Below are 22,875 nucleotides of genomic sequence, written 5' to 3' on the forward strand. Positions count from 1 at the left end.
GTTAGACACAAAAAACGCATCTGAAATTGCAAAAAGTGGAAGTTGTACTCCCGGTCCCCACCGCTGGGGGGGCTCCACCTTATTACTGTACCTCACCTCAGTCTCCGTCAAGTCTCTGGAGCTCACATCCTGTCTGAGGTCTCTAATCAAAGAGAGGGAGGGAGGGGGGGGGGGGGGGGGGGGGGTGAAATCCCTGGTGGGATAAGGGATAAGGTAGAGTTCATTTGTCTCCCTCTCCTCCTTTCTAAATCTCTCTCTCAGAACAGGTTCTCTTCAAAGTTGGCCATCAGGTCGCTCTGGAAGTTGATGTCAATGGTGTCCGCCATCTGTAGAGAGAGGGGGATGAGAGAGAGGGGGATGAGAGAGAGAGAGACAGGGGGGGGATGAGCGAGAGAGAGAGGGGAATGAGAGAGAGAGAGGGTGATGAGAGAGAGGGGGTGATGAGAGAGAGGGGGTGATGAGAGAGAGGGGGTGATGAGAGAGAGGGGGTGATGAGAGAGAGGGGGGGATGAGAGAGAGGGGGGGATGAGAGAGAGGGGGGGATGAGAGAGAGAGGGGGATGAGAGAGAGAGGGGGATGAGAGAGAGAGGGATGAGAGAGAGGGATGAGAGGGGGATGAGAGAGAGAGAAAGGAATTAGATGCAGTGTAAATCTTTCCCATCTACACTACCTCTCCTCTGTATTATCGCACTATAACTGCAGAATATACATATATTAACTAGTATCTTTATGATGATTACCACCTCTCTCCTCCTCTCCTACTATACTAGTATATTATGTTAGTATTACAGTAGTATAACTGCTATAACTATTACCGCCTCTCTCCTACTATACTAGTATAACTTCTATAAAGTATTACCACCTCTCTCCTTCTATACTAGTATATCATGTTAGTATTACAGTAGTATAACTGCTATAACTATGACCACTTCTCTCCTACTATACTAGTATATCATGTTAGTATTATAGTAGTATAACTGCTATAAAGTATTACCGCCTCTCTCCTCCTCCTCTCCTACTATACTAGTATATCATGTTAGTATTACAGTAGAATAACTGCTATAAAGTATTACCACCTCTCTCCTACTATACTAGTATATCATGTTAGTATTACAGTAGTATAACTGCTATAAAGTATAACCACCTCTCTCCTACTATACTAGTATATCATGTTAGTATTACAGTAGTATAACTGCTATAACTATGACCACCTCTCTCCTCCTCTCTCCTACTATACTAGTATATCATGTTAGTAATATAGTAGTATAACTGCTATAAAGTATTACCACCTCTCTCCTACTATACTAGTATATCATGTTAGTATTATAGTAGTATAACTGCTATAACTATGACTACCTCTCTCCTCCTCTCTCCTACTATACTAGTATATCATGTTAGTATTATAGTAGTATAACTGCTATAAAGTATTACCACCCCTCTCCACCTCTCTCCTGCTATACTAGTATATCATGTTAGTATTACAGTAGTATAACTGCTATAACGTATTACCGCCTCTCTCCTACTATACTAGTATATCATGTTAGTATTATAGTAGTATAACTGCTATAAAGTATTACCACCTCTCTCCTACTATACTAGTATATCATGTTAGTATTACAGTAGTATAACTGCTATAACTATGACCACCTCTCTCCTCCTCTCTCCTACTATACTAGTATATCATGTTAGTATTATAGTAGTATAACTGCTATAAAGTATTACCACCTCTCTCCTACTATACTAGTATATCATGTTAGTATTATAGTAGTATAACTGCTATAAAGTATTACCACCCCTCTCCACCTCTCTCCTGCTATACTAGTATATCATGTTAGTATTACAGTAGTATAACTGCTATAAAGTATTACCGCCTCTCTCCTGCTATACTAGTATATCATGTTAGTATTATAGTAGTATAACTGCTATAAACTATTACCGCCTCTCTCCTACTATACTAGTATATCATGTTAGTATTATAGTAGTATAACTGCTATAAAGTATTACCACCCCTCTCCTACTATACTAGTATATCATGTTAGTATTATAGTAGTATAACTGCTATAAAGTATTACCACCCCTCTCCACCTCTCTCCTACTATACTAGTATATCATGTTAGTATTATAGTAGTATAACTGCTATAAAGTATTACCGCCTCTCTCCTCCTCCTCTCCTACTATACTAGTATATCATGTTAGTATTACAGTAGAATAACTGCTATAAAGTATTACCACCTCTCTCCTACTATACTAGTATATCATGTTAGTATTATAGTAGTATAACTGCTATAAAGTATTACCGCCTCTCTCCTCCTATACTAGTATATCATGTTAGTATTACAGTAGTATAACTGCTATAAAGTATTACCACCTCTCTCCTACTATACTAGTATATCATGTTAGTATTACAGTAGTATAACTGCTATAACTATGACCACCTCTCTCCTCCTCTCTCCTACTATACTAGTATATCATGTTAGTATTATAGTAGTATAACTGCTATAAAGTATTACCACCTCTCTCCTACTATACTAGTATATCATGTTAGTATTATAGTAGTATAACTGCTATAAAGTATTACCACCCCTCTCCACCTCTCTCCTACTATACTAGTATATCATGTTAGTATTGTAGTAGTATAACTGCTATAAAGTATTACCGCCTCTCTCCTACATACTAGTATATCATGTTAGTATTATAGTAGTATAACTGCTATAAAGTATTACCACCCCTCTCCTACTATACTAGTATATCATGTTAGTATTATAGTAGTATAACTGCTATAAAGTATTACCGCCTCTCTCCTACTATACTAGTATATCATGTTAGTATTATAGTAGTATAACTGCTATAAAGTATTACCACCTCTCTCCTACTATACTAGTATATCATGTTAGTATTACAGTAGTATAACTGCTATAAAGTATTACCACCTCTCTCCTCCTATACTAGTATATCATGTTAGTATTACAGTAGTATAACTGCTATAAAGTATTACCGCCTCTCTCCTCCTCCTCTCCTGCTCGCGGCGTCTTGCCAGCTCCCTCTGCTGGTCCAAGGCGTTCTGTGCTGCGGCCGAGGGTGGGGGTGTGGCCTGTTCAGTGGGAGGGGCCTGTGGGGAGACGGCGGGAGGGGTTGAGGCAGGGGGCGTGGGGGCTTGAGGCGAAAGTTGCTCCTGGCGATGGCGAGAGTCCTGGACACGCACCCTCCCCTGCTGTTCCACAGAGTCCTCGTCGTCACGGCTACTGGAGAAGAGAAAGCGTGTGTCAGAGGGGGAGGAGCTTAGCTGGGGTGCAAGAATGAGCATCCATCCTTCCCTTTTTTCTCACCATAGTTTCTACCTCGGCTGAGAGGTCTTCTCCCTCTCCTCCCTCCATCCCTCCCTCTTACCATAGTTTCTCCTGCTCTCTCCTGGCCTGCTCGGCCTGTGATTTCAGTTCTCTCTCTCTCCTCCACTATCTCTCTGCCCTTTCCCTCCCTCCATCCCTCCCTCCCTCTTACCGTAGTTTCTCCTGCTCAGCCTGTGCTTTTAGCTGTTTCTCTCTCTCCTCCACTACCTCTCTGCCTTTTCCCTCCCTCTTACCGTAGTTTCTCCTGCTCGGCCTGTGCTTTCAGCTGTTTCTCTCTCTCCTTCTCTCGGGCGGCGCGACGGAACTGTTCGAAGCTGTCGCTAGAGGAGCGGACAGCGGAGGTGGGGGTGGACTGAGAACGCTGGGCCAAGCTGGCCCAGGAACCCATGTTCTTTAACTTCACCTCCTGGGAGGGAGAAAGAGGGAGGGGGAAGAGAGTGTAGCGGGAGGGGGAAGAGTGTGTAGCGGGAGGGGGAAGAGAGTGTAGCGGGAGGGGGAAGAGAGTAGCGGGAGGGGGAAGAGAGTGTAGTGGGAGGGGGAAGAGAGTGTAGTGGGAGGGGGAAGAGAGTGTAGTGGGAGGGGGAAGAGAGTGCGACAGACATTTCGTTAACACCCACTTTTTAAAATACTTTTCACCTCCATTTTAATAACAATAACGCCTTACAGGAAAAAGTGTATTTTATTTAAATCTATTTTATTTATGTAAGTGGGATTTCACAGGAAGGGTCCCAGACACGTTTTGTGTGATTCCACATGCTTTTGAGAAACTTACACCAACCAGCAAATCATGTTTTTGAGAAACCTGAGCAAATCACTTCCTCATCCTCGTTGTGTAGTATGGGAGCTCTGATACAAACATGAACAAAGACTTCAAAAACACCCAGATAGGAAACAGATCACTTCCTCATCCTCGTTGTGTAGTATGGGAGCTCTGATACAAACATGAACAAAGACTTCAAAAACACCCAGATAGGAAACAGATCACTTCCTCATCCTCGTTGTGTAGTATGGGAGCTCTGATACAAACATGAACAAAGACTTCAAAAACACCCAGATAGGAAACAGATCACTTCCTCATCCTCGTTGTGTAGTATGGGAGCTCTGATACAAACATGAACAAAGGCTTCAAAAACACCCAGATAGGAAACAGATCACTTCCTCATCCTCGTTGTGTAGTATGGGAGCTCTGATACAAACATGAACAAAGACTTCAAAAACACATGAGGCTTTGGCTAGTTGTTCTGTACAGACGCATAAACACTCCCATCTACAGACTTCCTGTGGATGACTGATATCTAATGAGGCTTTGGCTAGTTGTTCTGTACAGACGCATAAACACTCCCATCTACAGACTTCCTGTGGATGACTGATATCTAATGAGGCTTTGGCTAGTTGTTCTGTACAGACGCATAAACACTCCCATCTACAGACTTCCTGTGGATGACTGATATCTAATGAGGCTTTGGCTAGTGGTTCTGTACAGACGCATAAACACTCCCGTCTACAGACTTCCTGTGGATGACTGATATCTAATGAGGCTTTGGCTAGTTGTTCTGTACAGACGCATAAACACTCCCATCTACAGACTTCCTGTGGATGACTGATATCTAATGAGGCTTTGGCTAGTTGTTCTGTACAGACGCATAAACACTCCCGTCTACAGACTTCCTGTGGATGACTGATATCTAACGAGGCTTTGGCTAGTTGTTCTGTACAGACGCATAAACACTCCCGTCTACAGACTTCCTGTGGATGACTGATATCTAATGAGGCTTTGGCTAGTTGTTCTGTACAGACGCATAAACACTCCCGTCTACAGACTTCCTGTGGATGACTGATATCTAATGAGGCTTTGGCTAGTTGTTCTGTACAGACGCATAAACACTCCCGTCTACAGACTTCGCACGTTGAATCTACTGGTCTGCAGGGAGCGTGTTTCTGATGATGAGTAAAACCACCACAGAGAAGAAAAGTCATCGCTGCAAGACATTTCCAGACCCGTCTAGGACCTGCAGAAAGAGCAGTTGAGGGAAGAGAGAGGCGTTTGCCATCGTTCTGTAAAATCAGGACATTATGTTCAAGTTGACCTAAACTGGTTTTGAGAAGCCATTTCACAGCCACCACACAAATGGTCATCTCAAAACCAGTTTAGGCCATATGTCTTGATTTACAGAATAATAGCAAACCACTCAAAGCTAAATGGGGCACACATTATTTACAGGAGACTGCCGGAGTTGGGTCAGTAACCTTGATTTACAGAACAATGATGCTTAAACGGCCCATCTCAGGGTCCCAGACTCCAACGGTGATTGGGGCCAAGACAACAATGGTTTGATGACTGTCTTATCTGTGGAGCATTCTAGAAGGACTGGGCTGATCGAGAGAGCTGCGTGTGTACGTACTGGTCCTCTACTACTTTAATTGGGAGTAAAAGATTGCCTATTGTCAAGATTGAAGCAGTGTCTGTTTCCTTACACCAGTACCCCCAACAGCACACATGGTTGTTGTTGCCCAGGACAAACTCACCTGATTCAACTCATTGAGGGCCTGGTGATTAAATGAGAAGTTAAATCAGGTGTGCTTGTCCAGGGTTACAATAGAAACGTGTACTGTTGGGGGTTGTTGAGGACTGGAGTTGGGAAACACAGGCTTACACACACACACACACACACCCACCCACCTCTAATGCACCACACCCTGCAATATATATGTATCCTCCCATCTACCATGTAGTCCATGATACTGTCAATATGTATCCTCCCATCTACAATGTAGTCCATGATACTGAACTGATACTGTCAATATGTATCCTCCCATCCACCATGTAGTCCATGATACTGAACTGATACTGTCAATATGTATCCCCCCATCTACCATGTAGTCCATGATACTGAACTGATACTGTCAATATGTATCCTCCCATCCACCATGTAGTCCATGATACTGAACTGATACTGTCAATATGTATCCTCCCATCCACCATGTAGTCCATGATACTGAACTGATACTGTCAATATGTTGCCTCCCATCCACCATGTAGTCCATGCTACTGAACTGATACTGTCAATATGTATCCTCCCATCTACCATGTAGTCCATGCTACTGAACTGTTACTGTCAATATGTATCCTCCCATCTACCATGTAGTCCATGATACTGTCAATATGTATCCTCCCATCCACCATGTAGTCCATGCTACTGTCAATATGTATCCTCCCATCTACCATGTAGTCCATGATACTGAACTGATTCTGTCAATATGTATCCTCCCATCTACCATGTAGTCCATGATACTGTCAATATGTATCCTCCCATCTACCATGTAGTCCATGATACTGTCAATATGTATCCTCCCATCTACCATGTAGTCCATGATACTGTCAATATGTATCCTCCCATCTACCATGTAGTCCATGCTACTGTCAATATGTATCCTCCCATCTACCATGTAGTCCATGATACTGAACTGATACTGTCAATATGTATCCTCCCATCCACCATGTAGTCCATGCTACTGTCAATATGTATCCTCCCATCTACCATGTAGTCCATGATACTGAACTGATACTGTCAATATGTATCCTCCCATCCACCATGTAGTCCATGATACTGTCAATATGTATCCTCCCATCCACCATGTAGTCCATGATACTGTCAATATGTATCCTCCCATCCACCATGTAGTCCATGATACTGAACTGATACTGTCAATATGTATCCTCCCATCTACCATGTAGTCCATGATACTGTCAATATGTATCCTCCCATCTACCATGTAGTCCATGATACTGTCAATATGTATCCTCCAATCTACCATGTAGTCCATGATACTGTCAATATGTATCCTCCCATCCACCATGTAGTCCATGATACTGTCAATATGTATCCTCCCATCCACCATGTAGTCCATGATACTGTCAATATGTATCCTCCCATCTACCATGTAGTCCATGATACTGAACTGATTCTGTCAATATGTATCCTCCCATCTACCATGTAGTCCATGATACTGTCAATATGTATCCTCCCATCTACCATGTAGTCCATGATACTGTCAATATGTATCCTCCCATCCACCATGTAGTCCATGCTACTGAACTGATACTGTCAATATGTATCCTCCCATCTACCATGTAGTCCATGATACTGTCAATATGTATCCTCCCATCCACCATGTAGTCCATGATACTGTCAATATGTATCCTCCCATCCACCATGTAGTCCATGATACTGTCAATATGTATCCTCCCATCTACCATGTAGTCCATGATACTGTCAATATGTATATTCCCATCTACCATGTAGTCCATGATACTGTCAATATGTATCATGATACTGTCAATATGTATCCTCCCATCCACCATGTAGTCCATGATACTGTCAATATGTATCCTCCCATCCACCATGTAGTCCATGATACTGTATCCTCCCATCCACCATGTAGTCCATGATACTGTCAATATGTATCCTCCCATCCACCATGTAGTCCATGATACTGTCAATATGTATCCTCCCATCTACCATGTAGTCCATGATACTGTCAATATGTATCCTCCCATCCACCATGTAGTCCATGATACTGTCAATATGTATCCTCCCATCCACCATGTAGTCCATGATACTGTCAATATGTATCCTCCCATCCACCATGTAGTCCATGATACTGAACTGATACTGTCAATATGTATCCTCCCATCCACCATGTAGTCCATGCTACTGTCAATATGTATCATGATACTGTCAATATGTATCCTCCCATCCACCATGTAGTCCATGATACTGAACTGATACTGTCAATATGTATCCTCCCATCTACCATGTAGTCCATGATACTGTCAATATGTATCCTCCCATCCACCATGTAGTCCATGATACTGTCAATATGTATCCTCCCATTCACCATGTAGTCCATGATACTGAACTGATACTGTCAATATGTATCCTCCCATCTACCATGTAGTCCATGATACTGAACTGATACTGTCAATATGTATCCTCCCATCCACCATGTATTCCATGATACTGTCAATATGTATCCTCCCATCCACCATGTAGTCCATGATACTGTCAATATTTATCCTCCCATCCACCATGTAGTCCATGATACTGTCAATATGTATCCTCCCATAGTCCATGATACTGAACTGATACTAGTAACCCCCAGCTGTGTTTACAGAATACACCTTATTGTAGATTAGTAACCCCCAGCTGTGTGTTTACAGCAGACACCTTATTGTAGATTAGTAACCCCCAGCTGTGTGCTTTTACAGCAGACACCTTATTGTAGATTAGTAACTCCCAGCTGTGTGTTTACAGAAGACACCTTATTGTAGATTAGTAACCCCCAGCTGTGTGTTTACAGAAGACACCTTATAGTAGATTAGTAACCCCCAGCTGTGTGTTTACAGAAGACACCTTATTGTAGATTAGTAACCCCCAGCTGTGTGTTTACAGAAGACACCTTATTGTAGATTAGTAACCCCCAGCTGTGTGTTTACAGCAGACACCTTATTGTAGATTAGTAACCCCCAGCTGTGTGTTTACAGCAGACACCTTATTGTAGATTAGTAACCCCCAGCTGTGTGTTTTACAGCAGACACCTTATTGTAGATTAGTAACCCCCAGCTGTGTGCTTTACAGCAGACACCTTATTGTAGATTAGTAACCCCCAGCTGTGTGTTTACAGCAGACACCTTATTGTAGATTAGTAACCCCGAGCTGTGTGTTTTACAGCAGACACCTTATTGTAGATTAGTAACCCCCAGCTGTGTGTTTTACAGCAGACACCTTATTGTAGATTAGTAACCGCAAACTGTGTTTTACAAATCAAATCAAATTTTATTTGTCACATACACATGGTTAGCAGATGTTAATGCGAGTGTAGCGAAATGCTTGTGCTTCTAGTTCCGACAATGCAGTAATAACCAACAAGAAATCTAACCTAACAATTCCAAAAACTACTACCTTATACACACAAGTGTAAAGGGATAAAGAATATGTACATAAAGATATATGAATGAGTGATGGTAGCAGACACCTTATTGTAGATTAGTAACCCCCAGCTGTTTTTACATAGAAGTACATAGAAATCTCTTTAGTTGAACAAAATAGAACACAACATTGTAGCTGAAGTTGAGAATGACACAACATCACGTGTACAACATCTACAGACCTGCATTACAATACTGAGAGCGTTGTCCGTTTATTAAAGGACATATTTGGGTGTTTTTGGAGCCTTTGTTGGTGTTTTTTCAGGACCCCCCCACATACTACACAACGAGAACGAGGAAGTGATCTGTTTCCTATCTGGGTGTTTTTGAAGCCTTTGTTCATGTTTGTATCAGAGCTCCCATACTACACAACGAGGATGAGGATGTTTGTATCAGAGCCCCTATACTACACAACGAGGATGAGGAAGTGATTTGCTCAGGTTTCTTAAAAACATGTGGAATCACATGGACCCTTCTATAACATGCCATTTACATATAAAAAAAAAAGTGAGATTTGGTTATAAAAAAGGAAACTGCTCCTTTAAATGAAGTACTGAATCTACATGCTTTGTTCTAGTATGATTCTGACTCTCTCTCACCTGTGTCTTCTTGGCGGTGATGGGTGTTTTAGCCTCCTGCTTCAGTTTGCTGTCCTGATGGGAAGGGGGAGGGGCCGGGGAGTCCGGGAGGCGGAGCCCAGGACGAGAACTGTCCAATAGCTTCACATCTGATCCTGCAGGAGTCAATTGATCGGTTGATTCAGGTGACCTATTGACTGTGAAGAAACTCTAAAATAGAGACACTCTACCGTCGAGGCAGAGAGAGACACAGACAAATCTCCCCCGCTCTCTCCCTAACGCTTCTTACACACACAGAGCCAGGTGTGTGTACTCACTGTGTGTGTGTTTGTTGTCTTGTGGTTTGTGGTGTCGCTGGGTGGGGCTGAAAGGGGAGGGAGGCAGCACCGGGGAGGGGAGCGGCTTCTCCTCTTTCACCCTTTGGTTCTATAGAGAACACACAGGGTTAACACACACACACACACACACAGGTCCTCTTTAACCCCTAATAACCCCCTCTGGTTCTAGAGAGAACACAGGGTTAACACACACACACACACACACACACAATATACAGTACACAAACAAACACTGTACACACACACTCTCTTTGTGTACTCACAGGTTTCTTGGGCTGGGAAGGGGACTGTCTCATTGGTGGGAACTGAGGCATCTGGGGAGAATGTAGCATCAGAGGGGAGGGGCTCTCCCTCAGAGGACCTATCACAACGGGAGAAACACCAGTATGGAAATGAGTGGGGTAGAGGTCTTCACGGATATACCCGAACCTGATTACCTGAGATCCAAACAGTCTGAAAATATGTAAAAATACCGACCAGATCCAATATTATATTGATGAAAATAAACATCCTCTATATATCACATTTGGTACACGTGGCAGTTGGTTCAGTCAAAAGGATAAATCATGACGTCAAAACAGTTCTGCTGGCTTTGAGCAGCAATAAAGACCCATTTTTTATCTGATATAGATCCGACCCAATTTGGATCCGATTCTCCCTCATCCCGGACATGCTTTGGGTCGGATCTGGTCCACCTCGGATCCGAATCGATTTGGATATATCCTGTCTGTGTCGAACGGGACATTTCACGGATCCAATTCGGTTCAGATCTTTTTTCGGGATCCAAGAATCCCTCTAGTGGGTGTCTGTCTGTCTGTCTGCCTGTCTGTCTGTACAGGTTTAGGGTTGTCTGTCTGTCTGCCTGCCTGCCTGTCTGCCTGCCTGTCTGTCTGCCTGCCTGTCTGCCTGCCTGTCTGTCTGTCTGTCTGTCTGTCTGTCTGTCTGCCTGCCTGCCTGTCTGCCTGTCTGTCTGCCTGTCTGCCTGCCTGTGTGTGTATTATCTCTCCTACCTGTGTTGAAAAGCTCAGTTTTGATCCGTGGTGATGGTTGTGGATGTAGTATCTGCCTGTCTGTCTGCCTGTCTGTCTGCCTGTGTGTGTATTATCTCTCCTACCTGTGTTGAAAAGCTAAGTTTTGATCCGTGGTGATGGTTGTGGATGGTTGTGGATGTAGTATCTGCCTGTCTGTCTGTCTGTCTGCCTGCCTGTCTGTCTGTCTGCCTGTGTGTGTATTATCTCTCCTACCTGTGTTGAAAGGCTCAGTTTTGATCCGTGGTGATGGTTGTGGATGTAGTATCTGCCTGTCTGTCTGTCTGTCTGTCTGTCTGCCTGCCTGTCTGTCTGTCTGCCTGTGTGTGTATTATCTCTCCTACCTGTGTTGAAAGGCTCAGTTTTGATCCGTGGTGATGGTTGTGGATGTAGTATCTGCTTGATCCCTTTCTGTGCCGGGTGCATGGTGCTCTGTTGCTGGGGGAACGACATCCCCTGTCCCGCCTGCTGCATGTGTGCCTGAGCGTGTGAGTGAGGGTGTGAGTGAGGGTGTGTGTGAGAATGTGTTGCGAGCCTCTGCTGTTGCTGGGTTGGAGCGGCCGCTGCCTGTGACTGAGTCTGCATGGCCTGCATGAGCTGAGAATGGACCCGCCCAGGAGACTGTGTGTGGGCCGGGGGCCGAGACTGGACCCCCCCAGGAGACTGTGTGTGGCCCGGGGCCCGGGACTGGACCCGCCCAGGAGACCGTGTGTGGGCCGGGGGCCGAGACTGGACCCGCCCAGGAGACTGTGTGTGGGCCGGGAGCCGGGACATGAGCTGAGACTGGACCCACCCAGGAGACTGTGTGTGGGCCGGGGGCCGAGACTGGACCCCCCCAGGAGACTGTGTGTGGGCCGGGGGCCGAGACTGGACCCGCACAGGAGACTGTGTGTGGGCCGGGGGCCGAGACTGGACCCGCACAGGAGACTGTGTGTGGGCCGGGGGCCGAGACTGGACCCGCACAGGAGACTGTGTGTGGGCCGGGGCCCGAGACTGGACCCGCACAGGAGACTGTGTGTGGGGGTGTATGTGTGCCGGGGGCCGAGACGACTGCAGGTACATGTGCACCTGGCTGAGCGGGAGGGGAGGGGTTTCAGAGTTAGTGGGCACAGCCTCCTCGTCGTCCTCAAATAGGGCTTGAGGGGGTTGGGCCGAGACCCCCAGGATTCCGTGGGGGGTGAGGGGAGAGGGGATACAAGGGCGAGGGAGGGAGGGTTGGGGAATGGGGAGGGAGGGTTGGGGAATGGGGAGGGAGGGTTGGGGAATGTGGAGGGAGGATTGGGGGGGAGGAGGAGCAGAGGAGGTGGAGGGGGGGAGGGAGGAGGGGGGAGGCTGAGGGGGTTTGGGGGCCGCTCGGTTGCTGGGGCGGGACGGCTGCTGGGGGAGAGCGTTGTGGAGTGCTACAGAGAGAAGGGAGAGAGGAGAGAGAGAAGGGAGGGACGAGAGAGAGAGAGGAGGGAGGGAAGAGAGAGAGAGGAGGGAGGGAAGAGAGAGAGAGAAGGGAGGGAGGAGAGGGAGAAGGGAGGGAGGAGAGAGAGAGAAGAGAGAGAAGGGAGGGAGGAGAGAGAGAAGGGAGGGAGGAGAGAGAGAGGAGAGAGAGAGGAGAGAGAGAGGGGAGGGAGGAGAGAGAGAAGGGAGGGAGGATAGAGAGGAGAGAGAGAAGGGAGGGAGGAGAGAGAGGAGAGAGAGAAGGGAGGGAGGAGAGAGAGGAGAGAGAGAAGGGAGGGAGCAGAGAGAGGAGAGAGAGAAGCGAGGGAGGAGAGAGAGAAGCGAGGGAGGAGAGAGAGGAGAGAGAAGGGAGGGAGGAGAGAGAGGAGGGGGAAGGGAGGGAGGAGAGAGAGAGGAGAGAGAGAAGGGAGGGAGGAGAGAGAGAAGGGAGGGAGGAGAGAGAGAAGGGAGGGAGGAGAGAGAGAAGGGAGGGAGGAGAGAGAGAAGGGAGGGAGGAGAGAGAGAAGGGAGGGAAGAGAGAAAGAGATGAGAATGGGGGAGAGGGACAAAAAGACAAAAAAGTACAGAAATAAATGATATTTCTAAAAATCGAAATGTTTCATTAAAACCAAAACCCCTCGACACAATGAAGTGTAGAAATGTGTAGAAAGTGTGTAGAAAAGTGTAGTGTAGAAGTGTAGAAATGTGTAGAAAAGTGTAGTGTAGAAGTGTAGAAATGTGTAGAAAAGTGTAGTGTAGAAGTGTAGAAATGTGTTCATCCACATACCTGGGGAGAGCATGACGGCCTGCTGGTTGAGGAAGGGCTGTGTGCTCTCAGAGGTGTGTGTGTTGGTAGCGTTGAGGTGGGGGGGTCCGGCGGCAGGGGTCCCCAGTTCATTACGGGGGGGCTCCCCCACCTGCTGGCTCAGATGGGGGGCCAGGAAGTGAGCTAGGGGGTCAAAGGTCAAAGAGGAGTCCAGAGAGGTCACGGGGACAGTGGGGATGGAGGGAGGAGGAAGGGGGGCGAAGGGGTGTTGATGCTGCTGCTGGGGGGGTTTGGACTGAACTAGGGGGGTCTGGGGGGAGGAGGAGGGGTCCAGAGGGGCAGTGATGCTGACCCCGCCCCTGCTGGACTGGTGGGGTCTCTTACAGTATATATTGCTAGAGGAGGACTTTTGCTGCTGGGGGGCCAGCCCTGAGAGAGAGAGAGGAGAGAGAGGAGAGAGAGGAGAGAGAGCAGGAGAGCGAGAGAGAGAGGAGATAGAAGGAGAGAGAGCAGGAGAGAGAGGAGAGAGAGCAGGAGAGAGAGGAGAGAGAGCAGGAGAGAGAGGAGAGAGAGCAGGAGAGAGGAGAGAGAGCAGGAGAGAGAGGAGAGAGAGCAGGAGAGAGAGGAGAGAGAGCAGGAGAGAGAGATAGAGAGGAGAGAGAGAGGAGAGAGAGAAGGAGAGCGAGAGAGAGAGAGAGCAGGAGAGAAAGGAGAGAGAGCAGGAGAGGGAGACAGAGTCAGAGACAAAGAGAGGAGAGCGAGAGCAGGAGAGAGAGAGAGAGCGAGAGCAGGAGAGAGAGAGCGAGAGCAGGAGAGAGAGAGCGAGAGCAGGAGAGAGAGGGAAGGAGGGGGAGCAGGAGAGAGAGGGAGAGAGAGAAACAACATAATGAAAATGATGTGTGTACAGGGCTTGACATTTAGGTCAATTTCCCAGCGGCACACCGGGCCAGTGCCAACTGAAAGCTACTGGCCCGAACAGAAAAACTATTGGCCCAGATCAGGGGAGGAGTGGAAAGAGGTGAAAGTAGCCAATAGGCTAATAGTCTATAATAACTATAATAACCTACCACACACAAATCATTACATTGTAACTTAATATCATATTGACATGAAAAAAACTATCTCAACAAGTGTGTTGTTGTTAGTGACTGAACAGTGAGCAGGCTTGTAAGACTCTAGAACACTAGATTTTTTTTTGCCAAATAAAGGTTCAGCTTTCCTCGGTTTTTTTTCACTCTCAAAATCACACCTTGTTTCTTTCTGACAGCTACATTGGATGTTCTAAGTCCACAGCAAAGCTTTAAAATCACATCAAAAGGCCACTTCTGAGGTCTGGAAAAAAAAACTAACAAAAACCATACTGAAGTTCACCTTTAATTGAATTGCGTACCTAGGAAGAGACAGTTGTGTTTGGCTCGTGGCGTTTCTGTACAACGCCCACCGGACTGATAGAAATCATCATGATATCATTCTGTCAGGTGGTCCTACTTCACAGACTACATTTAATATGGAAGGAGGAAGCCTTCAGAAATGACTGTCTCCTGCACGCTACCCGTCTCCTGCACGCTACCCGTCTCCTCCACGCTACCCGTCTCCTCCACGCTACCCGTCTCCTGCACGCTACCCGTCTCCTGCACGCTACCCGTCTCCTGCACGCTACCCGTCTCCTGCACGCTACCCGTCTCCTGCACGCTACCCGTCTCCTGCACGCTACCCGTCTCCTCCACGCTACCCGTCTCCTGCACGCTACCCGTCTCCTCCACGCTACCTGTCTCCTCCATGCTACCTGTCTCCTGCATGCTACCTGTCTCCTGCATGCTAACTAGCTACACAACAACAGGCACAAAGAAACAGGCTTTACTTCTTCAGAAAGATGCACAAATCCCTGATGCATTCTGTCGTTCTACTGAGAGCTGCTTCACAGCCAGTTGACTGAGAGCTGCTTCACAGCCAGTTGACTGAGAGCTGCTTCACAGCCAGTTGACTGAGAGCTGCTTCACAGCCAGTTGACTGAGAGCTGCTTCACAGCCAGTTGACTGAGAGCTGCTTCACAGCCAGTTGACTGAGAGCTGCTTCACAGCCAGTTGACTGAGAGCAGCTTCACAGCCAGTTGACTGAGAGCAGCTTCACAGCCAGTTGACTGAGAGCTGCTTCACAGCCAGTTGACTGAGAGCTGCTTTACAGCCAGTTGACTGAGAGCTGCTTCACAGCCAGTTGACTGAGAGCTGCTTCACAGCCAGTTGACTGAGAGCTGCTTCACAGCCAGTTGACTGAGAGCTGCTTCACAGCCAGTTGACTGAGAGCTGCGCATTCTTGCTGCCCGACGTGATACCCCACTCAAACTATGTATTATGAGCCGTGTGTGTGTAGTGTTGTGTGTGTTACCTGTGTCGTCGCTGTCAGAGGAGTCACTGCTGCCTGATGAAGATCCTGTCTTCATCTTCATCACACGGGTCACCTCCAGAGCCTTCTCTACTGCGTTACACACACAGGATGGGTTAACACTCTCTCCCTGGATGGGTTAACAGTCTCTCCCTGGATGGGTTAACACTCTCTCCCTGGATGGGTTAACACTCTCTCCCTGGATGGGTTAACACTCTCTCCCTGGATGGGTTAACTGGTCATTCTGGTCTATATTATTTCACCATCTCTCCCTCTCTCACTCTCCCACACTGAACACACACTTCCTCTCCTGGTGTTTCATTATTTTACCACCTCTCTCTCTCTTTCTCCTTCTCCCTCATTCGCTCTCCTTCTCTCCCTCTCTTTCTCCTTCTCTCCCTCTCTTTCTCCTCTCTCTCCCTCTCTTTCTCCTCTCTCTTTCTCCTTCTCTCCCTCTCCTTCTCTCCCTCTCTCTTTCTCCCTCTCTCTTTCTCCCTCTCTTTCCCCTTCTCCCCATCTCCCTCTTTCTCCTCCTCTCCCTCTTTCTCCTCCTCTCCCTCTTTCTCCTCCTCTCCCTCTTTCTCCTCCTCTCCCTCTTTCTCCTCCTCTCCCTCTTTCTCCTCCTCTCCCTCTTTCTCCTCCTCTCCCTCTTTCTCCTCCTCTCCATCCTCTCTCTTTCTCCATTATTTTTCCACCACTCACTTTCTTCTGTCCCTCCTTCCATCCCTCTCGCTCCTTTTTACCTGGCTGTGATTTCTCTAGTCAAGACGCATTTCTCAGGTTCTCTCTCCCTCCCCACCTCTCTTACCTGGCTGGGATTTCTCCTTCTCTCTCTCCCTCCCCACCTCTCTTACCTGGCTGGGATTTCTCCTTCTCTCTCTCCCTCCCCACCTCTCTTACCTGGCTGTGATTTCTCCTTCTCTCTCTCCCTCCCCACCTCTCTTACCTGGCTGGGATTTCTCCTTCTCTCTCTCCCTCCCCACCTCTCTTACCTGGCTGTGATTTCTCTAGTCAAGACTCATTTCTCAGGCTCTCTCTCCCTCCCCACCTCTCTTACCTGGCTGGGATTTATCCTTCTCTCTCCCCACCTCTCTTACCTGGCTGTGATTTCTCTAGTCAAGACTCATTTTTCAGGCTCTCTCTCCCTCCCCACCTCTCTTACCTGGCTGGGATTTCTCCTTCTCTCTCCCCACCTCTCTTACCTGGCTGTGATTTCTCTAGTCAAGACTCATTTTTCAGGCTCTCTCTCCCTCCCCACCTCTCTTACCTGGCTCGGATTTCTCTAGTCAAGACTCATTTCTCAGGCTCTCTCTCCCTCCCCACCTCTCTTACCTGGCTGGGATTTCTCTAGTCAAGACTCATTTCTCCTTCTCTCTCTCCCTCCCCACCTCTCTTACCTGGCTGGGATTTCTCTAGTCAAGACTCATTTCTCCTTCTCTCTCTCCCCCTCCCTCCCTCCCCACCTCTCTTACCTGGCTGTGATTTCTCTAGTCAAGACTCATTTCTCAGGCTCTCTCTCCCTCCCCACCTCTCTTACCTGGCTGGGATTTCTCCTTCTCTCTCTCCCTCCCCACCTCTCTTACCTGGCTGTGATTTCTCTAGTCAAGACTCATTTCTCAGGCTCTCTCTCCCTCCCCACCTCTCTTACCTGGCTGGGATTTCTCCTTCTCTCTCTCCCTCCCCACCTCTCTTACCTGGCTGTGATTTCTCTAGTCAAGACTCATTTCTCAGGCTCTCTCTCCCTCCCCACCTCTCTTACCTGGCTGGGATTTCTCCTTCTCTCTCTCCCTCCCCACCTCTCTTACCTGGCTGGGATTTCTCCTTCTCTCTCTCCCTCCCCACCTCTCTTACCTGGCTGTGATTTCTCCTCTCTCTCCCTCCCCACCTCTCTTACCTGGCTGGGATTTCTCCTTCTCTCTCTCCCTCCCCACCTCTCTTACCTGGCTGTGATTTCTCCTTCTCTCTCTCCCTCCCCACCTCTCTTACCTGGCTGTGATTTCTCCTTCTCTCTCTCCCTCCCCACCTCTCTTACCTGTCTATGATTTCTCCTTCTCTCTCTCCCTCCCCACCTCTCTTACCTGGCTGGGATTTCTCCTTCTCTCTCTCCCTCCCCACCTCTCTTACCTGTCTATGATTTCTCCTTCTCTCTCTCCCTCCCCACCTCTCTTACCTGTCTATGATTTCTCCTTCTCTCTCTCCCTCCCCACCTCTCTTACCTGGCTGGGATTTCTCCTTCTCTCTCTCCCTCCCCACCTCTCTTACCTGGCTGGGATTTCTCCTTCTCTCTCTCCCTCCCCACCTCTCTTACCTGGCTGGGATTTCTCCTTCTCTCTCTCCCTCCCCACCTCTCTTACCTGGCTGGGATTTCTCCTTCTCTCTCTCCCTCCCCACCTCTCTTACCTGGCTGGGATTTCTCCTTCTCTCTCTCCCTCCCCACCTCTCTTACCTGGCTGGGATTTCTCCTTCTCTCTCTCCCTCCCCACCTCTCTTACCTGGCTGTGATTTCTCCTTCTCTCTCTCCCTCCCCACCTCTCTTACCTGGCTGGGATTTCTTCTTTCTAAGGCTGGTCCAGACATATGTCTCCAGCTCTCGGAGCGTCGAGGGTTTCAGCGTCTCAAAGTCGATCTCTATCTCGTCTGGGTTGGTGTTCTTGAGCGATGGCTCTCGTGATTGGATGATGTGGACGACGCGGCCCAGCTTGTCGCCGGGCAGTTTATTGATGTCCAGACTGAGCTGGCGTTTCTCCTCGTAGGACATTGGCTTACACCTGTCAGCTGCCCCGCCCACAAACACATCTGGGACACAGACAAATACATTAACATGTTTGAAAATATATATATTTTTTTATATATCTTACAAAATCTCTCTCTCACTCACTCACTCATGTCATCTTGTGCCTCCAGCGAGGCTGAGGGGGCAAGGGGGGTGGAGCCGGTCTGATGTGGGGCGCCCAGACGGCTGCTCTTCATACCTTCTTTTTTACTGTGGAGAAAGAGACAGATGAGAGCGAGTTGACAGAGCGTGTCAGATAGAAATTATTAATCAATCAGAAATCTCCATTGTCCATCCTGGGTTTATCCATCCTACCCAGATTTCTCTACCTGGGCTTCTCTCCATCCCATCCTACCTGGGCTTCTCTCCATCCCATCCTACCCGGGCTTCTCTCCATCCATCCTACCTGGGCTTCTCTCCATCCCATCCTACCTGGGCTTCTCTCCATCCCATCCTACCTGGGCTTCTCTCCATCCCATCCTACCCGGGCTTCTCTCCATCCATCCTACCCGGGCTTCTCTCCATCCATCCTACCTGGGCTTCTCTCCATCCATCCTACCTGGGCTTCTCTCCATCCATCCTACCTGGGCTTCTCTCCATCCATCCTACCTAGGCTTCTCTCCAGCCATCCTACCCAGATTTCTCTACCTGGGCTTCTCTTCATCCATCCTACCTGGGCTTCTCTCCAGCTATCCTACCTGGGCTTCTCTCCATCCATCCTACCTGGGCTTCTCTCCATCCATCCTACCTGGGCTTCTCTCCATCCATCCTACCTGGGCTTCTCTCCATCCATCCTACCTGGGCTTCTCTCCATCCATCCTACCTGGGCTTCTCTCCATCCATCCTACCTGGGCTTCTCTCCATCCATCCTACCTGGGCTTCTCTCCACCCATCCTACCTGGGCTTCTCTCCACCCATCCTACCTGGGCTTCTCTCCACCCATCCTTACCTGGGCTTCTCTCCACCCATCCTTACCCGGGCTTCTCTCCATCCCATCCTACCTGGGCTTCTCTCCATCCCATCCTACCTGGGCTTCTCTCCATCCATCCTACCTGGGCTTCTCTCCATCCATCCTACCTGGGCTTCTCTCCATCCATCCTACCTGGGCTTCTCTCCAGCCATCCTACCTGGGCTTCTCTCCACCCATCCTACCTGGGCTTCTCTCCACCCATCCTACCTGGGCTTCTCTCCACCCATCCTACCTGGGCTTCTCTCCACCCATCCTACCTGGGCTTCTCTCCACCCATCCTACCTGGGCTTCTCTCCATCCATCCTACCTGGGCTTCTCTCCACCCATCCTACCTGGGCTTCTCTACACCCATCCTACCTGGGCTTCTCTCCATCCATCCTACCTGGGCTTCTCTCCACCCATCCTACCTGGGCTTCTCTCCACCCATCCTACCTGGGCTTCTCTCCACCAATCCTACCTGGGCTTCTCTCCACCCATCCTACCTGGGCTTCTCTCCACCCATCCTACCTGGGCTTCTCTCCAGCCATCCTACCTGGGCTTCTCTACACCCATCCTACCTGGGCTTCTCTACACCCATCCTACCTGGGCTTCTCTCCAGCCATCCTACCTGGGCTTCTCTCCACCCATCCTACCTGGGCTTCTCTCCACCCATCCTACCTGGGCTTCTCTCCACCCATCCTACCTGGGCTTCTCTCCATCCATCCTACCTGGGCTTCTCTCCATCCATCCTACCCGGGCTTCTCTCCATCCATCCTACCCGGGCTTCTCTCCACCCATCCTACCCGGGCTTCTCTCCACCCATCCTACCTGGGCTTCTCTCCACCCATCCTACCTGGGCTTCTCTACACCCATCCTACCCGGGCTTCTCTCCACCCATCCTACCTGGGCTTCTCTACACCCATCCTACCTGGGCTTCTCTACACCCATCCTACCCGGGCTTCTCTCCATCCATCCTACCCGGGCTTCTCTACACCCATCCTACCCGGGCTTCTCTCCACCCATCCTACCTGGGCTTCTCTCCACCCATCCTACCTGGGCTTCTCTACACCCATCCTACCTGGGCTTCTCTCCAGCCATCCTACTTGGGCTTCTCTCCAGCCATCCTACCTGGGCTTCTCTCCAGCCATCCTACCTGGGCTTCTCTCCACCCATCCTACCTGGGCTTCTCTCCACCCATCCTACCTGGGCTTCTCTCCATCCATCCTACCTGGGCTTCTCTCCATCCATCCTACCTGGGCTTCTCTCCAGCCATCCTACCTGGGCTTCTCTCCAGCCATCCTACCTGGGCTTCTCTCCAGCCATCCTACCTGGGCTTCTCTCCAGCCATCCTACCTCAGTTTCTTGATCTTCTTGGGCGTGGTCACCAGCTCCTTGCTGTTTTTGCTCTTTCTGATTGGCTGGAGGATGGCAGGGGGCAGGATCTCCAGTGGCTCCTCCCCTCCTATCTTCTTCTTGAACTTGTCTTTATTCTTCTCCTTCTCCCGCTCTTTTCTCTTGGGCTTGGTGGCCTGGGGCGTGGACAGAGCGGCCAGCTGTTCGTGAACAGCTTTGAGCTGTAGGACAGACACACACACAGGAGGATGTTAAAACACAGCTTCCTCTCAACTCTTTCATTTTCTCCCCCTTTCCTTCCTCTCTCTCTCTCTCTCCACCCCCTTCCTTCCTCTCTTCTTTTACCGGTTCTGTGTTCCGGTGTAAATCCCTTGCTCTCTCTCTCTCCTCTCCTTCTGCCTCTCTTCTCTTCCTAACCCATTTCTTTCTTATTTTATTCTTTCTCTTTGGGTGAGTCAGTGTCAACACAGGGTTTTATCCTTCCTACACTTTCTTTACCTCTTTCGCCCCCCTTCACCCTCGGGAGGCCCCTTCACCCTCGGGAGGCCCCTTCACCCTCGGGAGGCCCCTTCACCCTCGGGAGGCCCCTTCACCCTCGGGAGGCCCCTTCTCCTCCCGTCTCCCCCTCACCTGTTCCTGTAGTTCAGCCAGTCTCTGTGTTCTCTCGTGTTCCAAACCTCCCTCAGAGGATTCTGATTCCGACGAGGAGGAGCTGTCATCGGAGGAGGAGGGGGGTCGGGGGGCAGGGGGCTGTCTGGCCGAGGGGGTGGGGAGGGGGTGGAGGGTGGGGACGGGGAGGGGGTGGAGGGCAGAGATGGTGGGGAGGGGTTTGAGGGCTGGGGAGGGGGAGGGGAGGGGGGCCGTCTCCTCAAGCTCGTCAGGCATTTTGGCAAAGCGCATCTCAAACACGTCCTGTAGAGAGAAAGAGAGAGCTTTGTCAATGTTAACATATGTTTCCCATGCCAACAAAGTCCCTTGAATTGAGAGCAGTCAGAGCTATGAACCATGGGAACTTTAGTCCGTGGCACTATGAGATTTGTAGTTCATCATTCATCCATTCAACACTGTTTATGTTGACACCTGTCATTTGTCTGAAAGTGCTGTTGGTTGGTTGTATTTTTTGTTTGTTATGACTACACGCTGTGTAGTTTACCTGTAGGTTTGTGTGCCATAGCAACCACGCTGTGTAGTTTACCTGTAGTTTGTGTGCCATAGCAACCATGCTGCGTAGTTTACCTGTAGTTTGTGTACCATAGCAACCATGCTGTGTAGTTTACCTGTAGTTTGTGTACCATAGCAACCACGCTGTGTAGTTTACCTGTAGTTTGTGTACCATAGCAACCATGCTGTGTAGTTTACCTGTAGTTTGCATGTCATAGCAACCATGCTGTGTAGTTTACCTGTAGTTTGCATGCCATAGCAACCATGCTGTGTAGTTTACCTGTAGTTTGCGTGCCATAGCAACCACGTTGTGTAGTTTACCTGTAGTTTGCATGTCATAACAACCACGCTGTGTAGTTTACCTGTAGTTTGCGTGCCATAGCAACCATGCTGTGTAGTTTACCTGTAGTTTGCGTGCCATAGCAACCACGCTGTGTAGTTTACCTGTAGTTTGCGTGCCATATTGACCACGTCATGGTCTGGGGGGTTGTATTTGTAACAGTTGGAGAACATCAACCGGACATCAGCAGCAAAGTGCTGAGCATCTCTGTACTGCCTGCTGTCCAGCTTATCCTGAGGGAACAAACACACACACGGTGAGGGGACAGAGACACGGTTACCAATTAAATCAAATCAAATTTATTTATATAGCCCTTCGTACATCAGCTGATATCTCAAAGTGCTGTACAGAAACCCAGCCTAAAACCCCAAACAGCAAGCAATGCAGGTGTAGAAGCACGGTGGCTAGGAAAAACTCCCTAGAAAGGCCAAAACCTAGGAAGA

The 22,875-nt window shown here is 48.6% G+C and overlaps 1 protein-coding gene across 10 annotated transcripts in view; it reads right to left on the reverse strand.

The window, feature by feature from the left end:
• Positions 1-22,875, reverse strand: part of LOC139424328 (bromodomain-containing protein 4-like) — a 45,976-nt gene that overhangs the window by 2,208 nt on the left and 20,893 nt on the right. For 8 of the 10 annotated variants that reach the window (XM_071176045.1, XM_071176043.1, XM_071176044.1 and 5 more), the window contains 14 exons: positions 22,537-22,665; positions 21,562-21,843; positions 20,932-21,152; positions 18,739-18,839; positions 18,395-18,652; positions 15,860-15,949; positions 13,496-13,903; positions 11,625-12,680; positions 10,516-10,613; positions 10,232-10,340; positions 9,936-10,069; positions 3,581-3,753; positions 2,996-3,242; positions 1-326 (listed from right to left, as the gene is read on the reverse strand). The exon at positions 1-326 is cut by the window's left edge and continues 2,208 nt beyond it. In XM_071176045.1, coding sequence (XP_071032146.1) covers positions 258-326; positions 2,996-3,242; positions 3,581-3,753; positions 9,936-10,069; positions 10,232-10,340; positions 10,516-10,613; positions 11,625-12,680; positions 13,496-13,903; positions 15,860-15,949; positions 18,395-18,652; positions 18,739-18,839; positions 20,932-21,152; positions 21,562-21,843; positions 22,537-22,665 — 3,375 coding nt within the window. In that variant the 3' untranslated portion in view covers positions 1-257. The remainder of the gene's footprint in view (positions 327-2,995; positions 3,243-3,580; positions 3,754-9,935; positions 10,070-10,231; positions 10,341-10,515; positions 10,614-11,624; positions 12,681-13,495; positions 13,904-15,859; positions 15,950-18,394; positions 18,653-18,738; positions 18,840-20,931; positions 21,153-21,561; positions 21,844-22,536; positions 22,666-22,875) is intronic. The other 2 variants (XM_071176051.1, XM_071176050.1) reach the window with 2 other exon arrangements.

Source organism: Oncorhynchus clarkii, chromosome 13 (genome assembly GCF_045791955.1).
Source record: "Oncorhynchus clarkii lewisi isolate Uvic-CL-2024 chromosome 13, UVic_Ocla_1.0, whole genome shotgun sequence".
In the NCBI taxonomy this organism is placed as follows: Eukaryota; Metazoa; Chordata; class Actinopteri; order Salmoniformes; family Salmonidae; genus Oncorhynchus; species Oncorhynchus clarkii.